The following is a 14,176-nucleotide window of genomic DNA, read 5'->3' on the forward strand; positions in this document are numbered from 1 at the left end:
GTCGCCGCGGCCGCCCGGGCCGCCGCACAAAGCCAGCCCACTCCCCTCACGCGCGGCGCCGCAGCGCGCCGCGCCGCGCGCCCACTCACCGGAGGCTCGACCGCTGCTCTCGCGCTCCCTCCCGCACCAAGTGACGAACGTCGTCCGCCGCCCGCCGCTCGGACGGTCACTTCCGGGGTCACAAGACTTCCGCTCTCGCGGGCGGGGCCCCTCGCGCATGCGCCGGCGGGAGGGCGCGGGCGGCGCGGTCGCCATTTTGCTGCAGGCCTCGTGGGCGCGTCCCGCGTGGGCTGGCGGCGGCAGGTCTCTCCTCCAGGTCGTGGTGCCTGTGTTGGTGAGGCGCGGGCCTTCTGCTTGGGAACAGCGTCGCGCGCCGCTCTGTGGCTCCGCGGCTTCCCTGACTGCTCGGCCTGGCTCTTGTCCCATTGTCCCTGGAATCAGCAGGACCTCGGTCCTCAGCACGTTGTAGCCGTGCTGCCCGGCGAATGGCTTTGGCGTCTGTGTGCCCTCCGGAATCCCCGTATATTTCAAGCTTTTGCGTTTCGAGACGGGGTTCCTCTGTGTAACCCTGGCTGTCCTGGAACGCGAGCTGTGTAGACCAGGCTGGCCTCGACCTCACAGTGACCCGCCTGCCTCTGCCTCCCGAGCGCTGGGATCAGAGCGTGCACCACCGCCCAGCATACTTTGCAGTTTTGTGGAGGGCCTGGCTGGAGGACTTCCTCTGGTGCTGTGGAGCCAGCAGCTCCAGTTCCCCCGAGGATTGAGTTCCTGCTGCTCCTTGAGGGCACTCCCAAACACAGCCTCAGATCAGAGAACAGCTCAGACAGAGGAGGCAGGGGTTTAAAGGAAGCTACAGGAATTTTTATAGCCCCGCAAGATCGGCTGCGGCCCTGCTCCGCTGGCCGCAACTGCCCTGTGCTCCTGGGAAGCCACCACTGACTCAGTCCTCAAGCTTAAAAGATGACAGTAGGACTCCAGTGGCTGCAGCGTCTGTTACCTTCAGCGGTCTGGCCCAGTTCTTTCCTAAAGCACTCCTATCCAACCAAGGTTGCCGCGTGTTAGCAACCTTGAAGCAAACCAAATGTCCTTTCAAGCCTAGTGAGTTCGTGTAGTATTGTCTGTCATCTCTAGGGAAGATGGATCCGCAATACCGTTGTCCACCTCCTGGTCGCTACGCCTGTGACAAACTATTTCAAAACCTCATCATGGCTTGCCTGTTCCCACCCTTTGTTTGTTTGTTGAGACAGTTTCTCTGTGTGACAGTCCTGGCTGCCCTGGAACTCGCTTTGCAGACCTCCACCTCCACACAGTGTGCCCAAGAAGTGTGTCGCGCTTTTCAGGAGGACTGCCTCTGAATGGGCCTGGGTTTTCTTGTTTGTTTTTTTTTGTTTTTTGTGTTGTTTTGTTTTGTTTTTCTCCGTTTTTTGACACAGGTTTTTCTCTGTGTGCACTCTTGGCTGTCCTGGAACTTGTTTTGTAGACCAGGGATTGAAGGCATGGGCCACCCAGCCTGGCTAAACATTGCATGTATGTGCGTGCGCGCGTGCGTGTGTGTGTGTGTGTGTGTGTGTTCTGCACCTGTGTGAGTGTACCATGCGAGTACAGTGCCCTCCAGGGCTGGAAGAGGGCATTAGGCTTGAAAACAGGTTACAGATGGTTGGTTATGAACAGTCACGTGGGTACTGAGAACTGGACCCGGGTTCCCTGCAAGCGCAGCAAATGATTTTGACTGCTGAGTCATCAACCCAGCCTTCATGTATTTTTACTGGTTTCTAAAGACAGAGTCTATCTGTGTAGCCCTGGCTGCCCTGGAACTTGCTCTGTAGACCAGGCTGGCCTCAAACTTCTATAGAGAGGCCTGCCTCTGCCTCTGGAGTGCCGGGAGCAAAGGTGTGCGCCACCACAGGCTTAATTTTACAAATTCTGATGCAAACTAAAAGAATTCACAATACAATCAGGGAAAATACTGAGTGGACTTCTAAAGATTTTTGTTAATTTTCCCCCTCAGATGTCAGTCAGTGTTGCTAGACTCCATGGAAAAGCTTTGGGTATGGGGTAGGCCGGAGAGATGGCTCTGCAGTTTAAAGCACTGGCTCCTCTTTCAGAGAGGTCTCAGGGTTGATTACCCACGTGCTCACTCGAAATTATTCTAACTGCAAATCTAGAGGAACCCAGTTGAAGGGCATCTTCGCTACACAGAATCTGAGGCCACCCTGGGATACAATGAGACCTTCTCTCAAAAACATTCATCAAAATAAAGTTTATCCTGGATGTAAAAAATAGTTGTTTCCAACTCAGGGCTAGCAGAATGTCTCCCTCAAAGATGAAGGGTGAGAAGGGCCTTTCTGCCATCAACAAGGTGATGATGACCTGAGAATATGCTATCCACATTTCACAAGTACATCCATGAAGTGGGCTTCAAGAAACATGTCCCTGTAGGCATAAGGTTATTGTGGAATTCAAATGCTGATTTCTGTACCCCTATCTCTGGATGTAACCCTTCTTTTGAGACTCCTGTCTCAATGTTGTGTTAACACTGCTTCCCAATTGTCCCTTGATATGTCAATAAAACATTTACAGCCAATCCCTGAGCAGGGAAGAGAATAGGGCTGGACTTCCTGCCGTACAGGGGAGGAGAATTAGAGGAGGAAATGTGGGATTCAGCCAGGGGCAGAGGTCCAGGATACATCATGAGAGGAGCTGGAACAAGCAAAGCCACAAGTGCAAATATCTCAGGGATTTTGGCAAAGAGGAAGCTAAGTTAGTTTAGAGGGTTAAGAATAGAGTAACAACTGCTCAGTTGTGTTGTGAAGCTTATTAAACAAATATTATAGTCTCAATTATTCTAATGCTAGTTGAGTTAAGAGATAAACTAAGAAACAAATTCAACTTTATAAAAATAACTTTAACATGTCCTTCAGTGTGCAAAGAAATCTGGAAATCTGAATGAAGGAAATAGGAACTGAGATGTGTGTGTGGATACCAAAATCAAAAAAGATGTAAGGGCCAAAGAAATAAGGACTGTCTCATGGTGTTATCAGTACATTTGTCCAGAAAACTAAAAAGGAGGAATCACTATACAAGCTCTATACTTTGGTAATCTGTGTCCCTGTTAACAAGTTAAAAAAAAAAAAATCTTACAGTCACTCATAGGAACTTGGCTGAAACTGCCAAGAAAAATAGATAAAAGTAAGGTTTATCTTCTAGCACATTAAAATACTTAATGATGGGTCTGGGAACTGGCTCACATGGTAAGAGCACTGGCCGCTCTTCCAGAGAACACAGGTTCAGTTCTCAGCACCCATATGGGAGCTCACAACCATCTCTTAATCCTGTTGTGGGAGATCAGTGTTCTGTTGGCCTCCGTGGGCACTGCCCCCATACAGAAAATAAAAACAAGCAAATCTTGATTTCAGATTCTTAGTACTCCTGTAAAAAGCTAGGCATGGTTACACAAGTACATGTGACCTCATAGCTTGCCCTGGAGAAGCATAGGGATGGAGCAGCGACTGCAACAGGAGGCTCACTGGGGTTTGCTGGCTGGCAGCCTAGTGCTAGGCTCAGTGAGGCTCCTGTCTCACAGGAGCATAAGGTAGAGCACATACAGTAAGAACCGATGTCCTCTGGTTGCTGCATGCATGCATATGGGCAAACACACAAGACATTTTTAAAAATCTTTAATATAGTTGCTATTTTCCAACAAATGGCTGTCTAGTTGGCACCAGAGATGCATAACAGTTAGTAAATGCAAAATAATCATGTAAATTACAAATTTATAAAAATATAACCACATAATTCCTAAACTAACATTGTTAAACTATGGCACAGAAAAACTGCCAATGATTCAAGAATCGAGCACTTCCAAAGCAGACATAGATCACAGGGCAGAGTGCAAAGCAAAGCAAGCATGTGGCTAGTCAACCATAACTGGTTATCCTACAGGACAAGCCCTAGCTATAGAATTACCAATGGGTCTGCCATTTCTTTGCTTTTCTGGAGACAGGATTTTACTATGTAGCCGTGGCTGGCCTTGAACTCTCAGAGATCTATCTGCCTCTGCCTCCTGAGTGCTGGGGTTAAAGGCCTGGACCACTATGCCAGTTTTGTTTGAATCATTTGTGCTTGAATAGTTATATTTGATATTTCAAAAAGCACAGCATTTAACAGAGGTCTCTGTCAGTTGTAAGGCCTGAGTTTGACTTCTCAAAGATTCTTCAGATCTGTTCAAGTGTTTTCAATAACTGTGTGTGCTTGTGCCACTGTATGTAATGTCAAAATTGCCCAGATAAGGTAACGGCTGAAAGACTACCAACTACTAAGTTAACCCAATTGTACAGAAGAACAAAAAGGCAGACGGAAAGACCCTTTGTTTTGTTTTTCAGAGGATGGTGTTTTGAGCACCACCACAGGCTAGCCTTCCATGAGAGATCCTTTTGCTGCCAAGCCCAGCTTGAATGACTCTTGTCAGGTGTCTTGTATCTCAGGCTTACTTCAAACTCCCTATGTAAAAGAGCATCTTGAACTTGTGATTTTCCTGCCTGTTCAGGCATATACCACAAGATCTAGTTTATGAGGTGGTGGAGATGAAACCCAGGACTTTGAACATGCTAGCTCTACCTATACAATGCCAGAATTTTATTTCCTCAACAACTTTTTTTTGTTTTTGTTTTTTGAGATAGGGTCTCTCTATGTAGTTCTGGTCCTTGCTGTGTTACCAGGCTGGCATCAAACTCACAGAGATCCTCCTGCCTCAGAGGGCTGGAGTTAAACTATGTGCCACTTCACTTAGCCCCTGCCAATTCTTATAATCAAGGTTTTTACTAGACCCTAGTAAAGTCCAAACTCAAGACTTCAGGACACACGGTAGTAGTCTAGTCAGCAGACATTGCTCTCGGGGACTGGAAAGCAGTTCTGAAAGCCTAGGTTCATTTTAAAACAGTGAACCAGGTAAGTGAATGTGAGCCTGAGACAGACATTTCCCTGTCACGCTAAGTAAGAGGAGCAAGAATGGACCCTGTGGTGTCCATTGGGAGTCAGGTAGTAGCTGGAACTCAAAGTTGTTCAAATGTATCCATGACTAGACACCACAGAAATAAGCACAGTAATGTACACATGCTTTAGTATCCAGGTTTTTAGCTCTGGTTGGAAAAGGACAGAAATGACAAGTTCACCCAATGTTCAGATGCTGACTGCAAAATGCTAGTCTCCATTAAAGGAGCCAGGGTTCCCTGAAGAAATGGTGGCTCCTGGTTTGGGCAGGAAAAATAAAAGGTAGGCCTGTAGCATCTTAACAGTGTCCAGAAGTAAGGACATTCTTAAAGATGCTGTTGGAGCACAATGGCATAGAGGGCCACCTCAAAGATACCCAGAGACCAGAGATAAAGCTATTTGAGCAAGAAAATCCACTTTGCTATAAATGGGCAAGCGAATAAATGGTGGAATTTTATAGCTGTACTAGCCAGAGGCTAAAGGAGAAGCTTGCCATTTGTTCAGGTCTAGCCTATCTGGGCCAGCCTGGGCTATAGTTCCTAAGACCATGTTTCAAGAAGAAAAAGAAACCCACACAGAGTGGCACAGGCAGATTATTCATTCAAAGATAGCCTGGGCTGTGACTCCATTTCCAGACAGATTCAGGGGTAAAGTTATATATTTAAGCTACTTATCCAGGCTAGAAAACATGCAGGATAATTGAGTGAATTCTTGTAAAACCTAAAACCGTCAACTGGGAGGACAATCTGGAGTTCAAGGCCAGAGTACAAAGGATGTCTACAAAGGATGCTGCCTGGAAAACACAAGAAACAGCACATGGCAAACAGTCTGCAACAGAGCATCCAAGCAGAGTTGCATAGGAACTCTCTCTCTGCACTACTTACTTTTCCATAAGCATGAACACTGAATTTTACAGTAACACTTCAGGATATGCACAGTTAAAGCAACTGCCAGGTGGTGGTGGCGCATGCCTTTCTTTAATCCCAGTACTCGGAAGGCAGAGGTTGGTAGATGTCTGTGAGTTCAAGGCCAGCCTGTCCTGAGTGAGTTCCAGGACAGTGAAAATTACACACAGAGAAACCCTGACTCAACAAAACAAAACAACACAACAAAGCACCTATCAAGCCTGATGACCTGAGTTTGGTACCTGGGACCGATATAAATGTAGGAAGAGAAGTGACTGCACAAAATTGTCCTCTGACCTCCACATACATACAGTGGCACGTGTGTCTACACCCACAAACATACAGTAGCACACACAATAATAATCAGTTTTAAATGTTTATTGTGGATACAACACCTGCAATCCCCCCATCCAAGAAGTGGAGGTGGGAAGATCAGAAATTCCAAGTAAAGGTTGGGGACAGAGTTCTTTGGGAGAGAGCTTGCCTTGTATGCATGAGGCCCAAGATTTAGCCGTATATTAGTGCACCCAAAATCAGCATTCCTCAGCTCTACATGGAATTCAAAGACAGCCTGGGTTACATGAGATAACTAAGTCAGTGAAGCGCCAGCCACGCCAGTGTCAAGGGCCAGATCAAGGCTCTTCAGTAAAAACAGGCTGAGAAGATGGCACGGTCGGTCACTGCCCTTGCCACCAAACCTGGACACTCGGTCGGTCACTGCCCTTGCCACCAAACCTGGACCCAGAAACAGCGGAGGGAGAAGCTCGGGGTGGGTCCACGTGCACACAGCGGCCCACGAGCAGCACCTCTTCACACAAGTATGATTTTAGGGAAAGCCACGCATGGTGGCAGTTTAGTAAGGCATCCCAGAGACAGAGGCAGGAGGATCTCTGAATTCCAGGCTGCCATGGCTATGTACTAAGATTTGTTTCAAAATAAAAAAGATAGGGCCATCCAAATGGCTCCCTGATTACAGTCACTGATTATCTTGAAAAAGATCCACGTTCAGTTCCCAGCATCCACATGGCAGCTCATAACCATCTAATTCCAGTGCCAGGGAAATTAATTTCTGGCCTCCCGGGGTTCCTGGCATGTGTGCGCATACAGCTCTCCCCCATCTACACATAATTAACAAACAAAAATGGGCATGGCCACTTCTATTTTTTTTCCAGAGGGTCTTTCTATGTAGCTCAGTTGGCCAGGAACTCCTTACGTAGACCAGGCTGGCTCCGCCTCCCTGTGACTCCAGAGACCTGTTGAGTCCTATGAGTAAAAGGCCCTCTATTTGGACTTTGGTCCCCACACATCTGCTCACAACCACCTGTAACTCCAATCCAAGACTTGACGCCCTTTCCTGGCCCCCAAAAGCTCCAGCACATACACGGTATACATAAACTCACTGCGCTCAGACATACACCAAAGCGGTGGAGTCCTTTCGAGAAACCACCTGCTGCCACTCTTCGTGGCTCCCTGTGCGCACAGGTGCGCGTGTGCACTCGCTTGCACACATGCACGCGCTCCTGTATGAGCACACACGCAACTGCGTGCTAATGGTGTAACTGTTCCAACCAGCTTGTCATTGCTATGACAAACACATCTCAGACAATCAGCTTCACAGGACGAGCATCAGATGGCAGCGCATGCCCAATGTTCTAGCACTCAAGAGCCTAGAGGCAGGGGGATTGGTGTCAAGTTCAAGGCCAGACTGAACTACAGCATGGATTACTACTTTACAAAAAGAGTCACCCCTCTAAGACAGAAAAAGATGATCTCAGCTGTTCTGGAGGTTTCTTTGGTCCTGTCAACAGCAGGCTTCAGGACAATGGAAGCCCATGGCAGAGGTAGTTGTTCATTTCACAGTTGTAAGGAACCAAAGAGGGATTAGCAAGATGGCTCATTGCGTAGACAACTTGCCACAAGAGTAAAGTCCGATTGCTAAAACCCAGACTGACCTCTATGCATGCGCCATAAAACGTAACTAACAAAGAAAGTTGATAGAAAGAGTAAGGGGTAGGTGCTAGTATCTTCTTTAGGGGTATGGTTTCACAAGTTCTAATCTCCTAAAAGTTCTGCCCCCTCTTCTTTTTTTCAGCTGTGGGGCCAGTTCGAGATAGGGTTTCTGTTGTTGTAGCCCTCACTGTCCTGGAACTCACTCACAGAGATCCACCTGCCTCCTGAGTGCTGGGGTGAAAGGCGCATACCACCACCACCTGGCTCTACCCACTCTTAGGAGCATCATGGCTAGAGGCCAAGCTTTCAACATACAGGTCTTAGGCAGCCACTCCCATCTAAACTATAGCAACAATATTAAACAATATAAAAAGAGATGAGGAATAATGAACTGCGGTTTTTGTACAGCTTGAGCACAAACATTCAGCATATTCAATGTTTTAAGAAAACAAGGTCTTGTTGTGCTGCCCAGACTAATTCTAAACTTCTGGGTTCAAGTGATCTTCCCACACCAGGATCCTGGGGGGCTGGGATCACAGCAAGTGTGCATGCACCACAGGCCCAGCGACAAAACCAACCTCTTCTAACTCCACTCAACATCGAAGTCGATGCTTTTAAGTAAAGAACTGTAAGCCACTGAGGCCAAGGCCAGCCTGGACTCCACACAGCAAGTACTAGGTCAGCCAGGGCTACAGAATCAAGAAACCCAAAACTAGGATGTTACAACTTTGGAGTTTAGTTTCTCCGAAGTTGATTATGACACATGGCAGTGTCCCAGCATTTGGGCTGTGGAAGACTGCCAGCTCCCCGAGCTGCCTAGAGACAGTAGTGAAACCCTGTCTTAACCAAGGGTGGGGGAGAGACCCAAGCTGACTGTGCTGCAGATCAAGGCAAACCTGGGCTATGTAACAAAAGCAAAGAACACTGCAACACTGCGTTTGTTTGCTAAGTACAGAAACTCATTTATGAAAAAAAAAAAAAAAAAAAACATCACAAGGGACCAGAGAAGGCTCAGCAGCTAAGAGCAACAGTTGCTCTTCTAGAGGACCCTGGTTTGAATCTCAGCCCATTTGTAATTCCAGTCCCTGGGGAGCCAACATTCTCTTCTGGCCTCTAAGATTCTAAGCTGGATTCTGGGGAGGGAAGATACTCTTGTAGAGTATCCAACAATCACAGAACAGGCCAGGTCCTTCAGACTATGAGCACACAGCACGGAACAGAGAGATACTCTAAGGCTAATCTCCACCTTTCCTTATTTGTTACACTATACTCCAATTTCTCATTTTTGTTTGCTTATTAAAATTAGTTTGCTAAAGGGAAAAGTAAAACAATATTTACTTGAGGCCCTGCTACAAGACCCAGATTGAGCAACCTAACAGATTAGACCTGACTGTAACATGGACCACTGCAGCCATGCAAGAGGGAGCGCTTGAGGCCTAAAGGGAAGATCCCTTTCTAGCTCAGGTGGTTTATAAGACCTTTTGTCACACAAGCCTAAACAGAAGACTCATGTACCTGACTTGGCACCTAGGAGGCACCTCCAGTCACCTCCAATTCAACGAGAGATGGCAATGCGAAGATCTGGGTTAAGCTCAGGCCCCCGAGTCCTCAGCAGCCACAATGAAAAGCCATGTGCTGGCACACACTTGCAAGCCCAGCACTTCATATGTGAACAGGATACCGGCCAAACTAACCTAACTGGGGAGTCGACGTCCCAGAGACCCTGTCTATAACAAGGTGGAAAGCTCCTGAGCAACAGTGGAGGTTGTCCTCTGCTCACACGTATGTGCATGCATCTGGACAAAAACCAAAACACACTAAGTCTTAACGTGTGCATGCCACATGACTCAGAAGTCCCATCTACACACTCAGTCAGGCTCCAGCAGCCCAGCCCATGAGAGTTCTGCTTCTGTGCTTGCCACCCCACTGTACTCACCCACCTTTGGTCCTCCAGGTATCCCAGATGCCAAGGGCAAGTTCCGAGCGTCCACTTCTCAGACCCACTCCTCAAAACCCTACCTCTAATCCAGCTCAGCAGCCCAAGATACTCTAGCTGTGATCACAACCCTCCTGACAACTGGCTTCTGCCTCAGCTTCTGTTAGCTATTTTACAGCTAACTCTGTCTCCAGAGCCAAGCAAGGACAAAAATATCCCAAATGAAGAACAATACAGCATCCTTTGCAAAAGCCTATGTCACTATGTAAGTTCTAAGCAAACACGATGCCACTTTCTTTAAAACCCAGAGATCCTCATCACCAAGGACTGATACCCTACCTAGTCTTTGTTCCCTGACAATATAACAAGAGACAAAGACACAAAGGAAACACTTCATAGGTTCAAAACGGAAACCAGTTTTCTGACAGAGCATAAAGCAAGGGAGCAGCCTCCTGGGTCATCTCTAGCCAGCACATAGCAAACTGTCCCATACGCCCTTGCCACCTCATGGTGCAGGCAAGAAAGACAGGGTGCTCCAGGCACAAGGCCACTGCTTACCAAGCTAGAATTCTTCAAACAGCAGGATGGAGACAGGTCTCTGTCATGGATTCACAGGCACTAATTCTAATTTCACACCAGGTGCTACCTACAGCCAAATACCCAGCTGTGGCACAGAGAGACTCTAAACAGCAGGATGGACCAGACAGCTCCAGTTCTACACACATTTCTATTTTATTATGGTAAAGGTGAAAATGCCACCTTCCCCACAACAGCAACCAGTAAAATTTATCCCAAAAATAACTCAGTACAAAACAGGTCTGTTTCAGATTAAAAAAAAAAAAAGAAAAAGAAAAAGAAAAAGCCTTTACATGAGTTTTTAGATCCTATTTTAAAACAGGGAGAAAAAAAAAATTTAACAAATCCACCATTGTGTGCACAGTCCAGTCCCCAACCCTCCCTCTGGGATCTCGGACGAGGCTTCTGGGTCCTGTTCCTTGTGTGGATTTGCTCGGCTGTTTAGCTGGTGTCCATCTGAAAGAGAGGAGAAGGCTCACTGAAGAGGCTCTTGTCCCTGCTGGCTTCAAGAAGTCAGCACCCGTCCTGGAGGGAGGACTCACCCTGGCGTTGTAAGCATCAAGCTGTGCGTCCAGCTCCTCCGCGGAGAGCTGCTGCTTTGAGTTCCTGCCGGCGCCTCTGCCTCTTCCCCGGCTGCCCCCACGGGTCCCTCTCCGGGTGCCGCCTCCGCCAAAACCCCCAGAGCCACGGTTTCTTGTCATGCCGCCTCTGTTTATGCTACCAAGGAAAAGGAGAACTCTGTGATCCATCTGGAAAGGCCTTGTGGGTGGCATTATCATAAACCACAGGCCTCCCCAGCCCTTGCCCCAGCCCCAGGGGCCTCAGCACTTACCTCTGTGCAGGTCTTCGCTGTGTATCAATCTGTGATGTGACAAGCTGGATATTCATAGGACGGCCTGTGGTAAAGAACAAAACAAAGCTCATTCCAGAGGCCCTGAAGCTGACCCAGAGGACACCGCACCCTGGTCTCCATGCAAGCTCTGGAAAGGGCCTTTGTGTGTCTCCAATGCCCCCAACAAGGTAAATGGCCTGGAGAGCCTGGTGGGGAAACAAAGTACAATAATAACCCCACCGACACCTCCTCACTCCTTCTCAGTTCAGGCTAGGAGGGCTGTTTGGTCAGGTGTTCAGGGTGCTCATGGGTGGACAGGTGTGGGTGACCTGACGGAAGAAGAACAGGTACCTTTGTCTTTACGACTACAGCCCCGCACTCAGGTTGTACTATGGCGGTTCTGAGAAGGCTTCACAGAAGTGAATCTTCCGGAAGGAGCTGAAGGAGGGGAGGGATGTAGCTTGCTGGATGGGGGTTCACAAGAGGTTGGTCCAGATGTGTGGGGCAGCATGAGAGGTGGCAGAATGGAAGAGAGAGACAAAGGGGCAAATGCAAAGTGTCCTCAGCCACAGGGGCAGCCCATATTCCTACAGGGAGAGGTGCCAGCCCCAAACTCCACAAGCCCCACAGGCATCCTGGGCCCAGCCCCAGGCTCACCATCCAAAGGGACACCGTTGTACTGCTTCATAGCCTTCAGGGCATCTGCCTTCCGTTCAAAGTGCACATCTGCTGTCCCTAAACTTCGGCCAGAGCGATCGTAGTGCACAGCTGCTTTCTTCAATGTTCCAAATTCAGCAAAGAGCTCCTGGGAAGAGGAAAGGGCAAAAATTAGTACTCACGCCGTCTTCCTTCTAGTGGCTCAGCAAAAGCTGCTGAGTTTCCTTGCTTTGGCGGCCCTTCGCTCACAGCCACCCAGGAGGGGGCAAGGCAGTGGCAATTAAGAAAGGGAGGCTGGACCAAGAGGGACAGTAGCTTTCATGAACACCAGGGCTTCTGTCCACGTTGGGACTGCATAACTGTACCTCGATGCAGGTGAAGGAAACCACAAAGCCCTGGCACAGGGCAAAGAATAACAAACTACCTCCCTCTGCAAGGGTATTGACAACTTTTCCCAAACAGCAGAGGCCAAGAGCAAAACTGTCCACAGAGCACAAAGCTCAAAGGGCCCACTAATTTGGGGAGCTATGAACCCAGCCCCTCCCCCAAAGACAGACTGGCTCACCTTTCCCTCTCCTCCTACTCAAGCCTGCTGCAAAGTCTGAAGCCAAACGTGCCATGGAAGCTGCCCTGGCCTCAGGCAGGCTGGGAGTTGGAGAGGGAACCAGACTGAGGGGCTACTTCGGCTGCAGGCACACAGTGGGAAGTGGAGTTCACCAAAAGCGGTTTCCAGTGGATGCTAGAAACCACCTTAAAAAAAGTGTTGAGACACTGTGAGTGCTCACTGGCCTCGTTCTGTTCTCCCATGGCCAGACGGCTGGGCTCTGAGAAATGGCACCCAGAAAGGTCCAGCTCCCCCGACCCAGCCATCTCCCCACAAAGTTGCTTCATAACCAGAAAACTCTAAAATGCCTTTGCGTCCAGTCAGAAAACAAAAAAACAACAACAAAAAAAAAAAAAAAAAGAAAGAAAAATACTTCAGGCAAAGTCACAGAAGACTGTGGCCCCTGACAAGACCCAGGAAAGGCTTCCATACAGGGCTTCAGGGTGGAAGATCCTCAGCCAGCACTGACCCTGTATGGGTGGAGATCTGCGAAGACTCTCCTTCTCCAGTCAGCTCAATACAACGGGGCACAAGATCTAAGAAGTGAGCAGCCTCGGTCATACTTGTGGCTGGCCCGTGCCGGTTAAAAACTGGTCTCGGCAGAGGGCAGGTGCTCACAGTAGAGACAGCAGACAGGCATCATTTTGGGGGCACCCGGACTACCTTCCTGCAGCCTAACTCATACCAGCCCCCTTCAAACCCAGGAGATGCTCCTTTTTCTGAGGTGAAGCCTCTCAGGGTGAGTGACAGCGGCTGGCCCCTGGGCATCCTGGGGGCGGGCGATCAGGAAGGGATGGTGGCCAGTACGACTGCAAGGGACGAGAGCGGCGGACAGCTCCAGCCTCCTACCTGAATATCAGCGTCTGACACTCCAAAGTCCAGGTTGGACACCAGCAGCTTCCCACCCGTCTCCACGCCGGCTCCACCCCCGAAGCCGCTGTCGAATAGGTCGTGCTGCCACTTGTCGGGGAGTTGTTTCGGCTGAAGGAAAAACCGTAAGGACAGACACTCGTGAGGCCCCGACACCACACCGACGCTTTCAGGCCGGCCCGTGGCCGGGGCGAAAGAGCACCCCAGAGAGCACCCCAGGCCCGCCGCCCCCGCCGCCATGAGGCTGGCCCGCGACCGGACAAAGCGTCCCGGAAGATCCCGGCCTGGGGCCGGCCTCACGGCGCGGCCTGGCCCCCGCCCACCCCGTCGCCGCGGGTCCCGCTCGGCCCGCGGGCCGCTCGCCCGCTCCCGTACGGCCGGGAGCCCCGCACCCCCAGCGCCGCACGCTCCCGCACTCACTCTGCTGTAGGGTGCCGGCCGGTTCCTGCCGCCGCCGCCTGCGGCGCCGCGAGCGATGGCGGGCCGGTTCCTCAGAGGCCCGCCGCCTCGGCTCACCCGCGCGGCGGCCTGCACTGCGCCGCCGCGGCCGCCCTGGGAGCCGGCCCTGCCGCGGCCCCGGCCCCCGCCGCGACCGCCTCGCTGGCTCCGGTTCAGCTTAATGATGTCGTCCAAAGACATGTCCATTTTGTCGGCCATGGCGGGCGCGGAATCGGGCCTCGGCTCGAGCCCGCGCGTCAGCACGCCGCGGCGTCACTTCCGGCGCCTCCCCCGGCGTTCCGGCGCCCCGGCCCCGAAGCTGCCACTGATTGGTCCCGGTGCGCGCGGAGCTGGCGGGCGCGTGCGCACTGCCCTCCCTCTCCGCGGCGTTCCGCGCTCCTTCTGTGCAGCCAGACGCG

The 14,176-nt window shown here is 50.3% G+C and overlaps 2 protein-coding genes across 2 annotated transcripts in view; both read right to left on the bottom strand.

Moving 5' to 3' along the window:
- Arhgdia (Rho GDP dissociation inhibitor alpha) overlaps window positions 1-183 on the bottom strand; it is a 3,699-nt gene extending 3,516 nt beyond the window's left edge. Inside the window, exon 1 of the mRNA XM_055592608.1 lies at window positions 90-183. The gene's annotated coding sequence lies outside the window, so the exon portion shown is untranslated. The remainder of the gene's footprint in view (window positions 1-89) is intronic.
- A 10,305-nt stretch (window positions 184-10,488) lies between these two features.
- On the bottom strand, window positions 10,489-14,064 carry Alyref (Aly/REF export factor). The gene is made up of 6 exons (XM_055592607.1): window positions 13,740-14,064; window positions 13,299-13,430; window positions 11,846-11,993; window positions 11,189-11,252; window positions 10,899-11,073; window positions 10,489-10,812 (listed from the first exon to the last, which is right to left on the bottom strand). The coding sequence occupies exons 1-6, from the start codon at window positions 13,974-13,976 to the stop codon at window positions 10,798-10,800; spliced, it is 771 nt and encodes a 256-aa protein (XP_055448582.1). The 5' UTR covers window positions 13,977-14,064; the 3' UTR covers window positions 10,489-10,797.
- Between the last annotated feature and the right edge of the window lie 112 nt (window positions 14,065-14,176).

The sequence above is a fragment of the Psammomys obesus genome, unplaced genomic scaffold, assembly GCF_907164565.1.
Source record: "Psammomys obesus unplaced genomic scaffold, mPsaObe1.curated_primary_1811, whole genome shotgun sequence".
Lineage (NCBI taxonomy): Eukaryota > Metazoa > Chordata > Mammalia > Rodentia > Muridae > Psammomys > Psammomys obesus.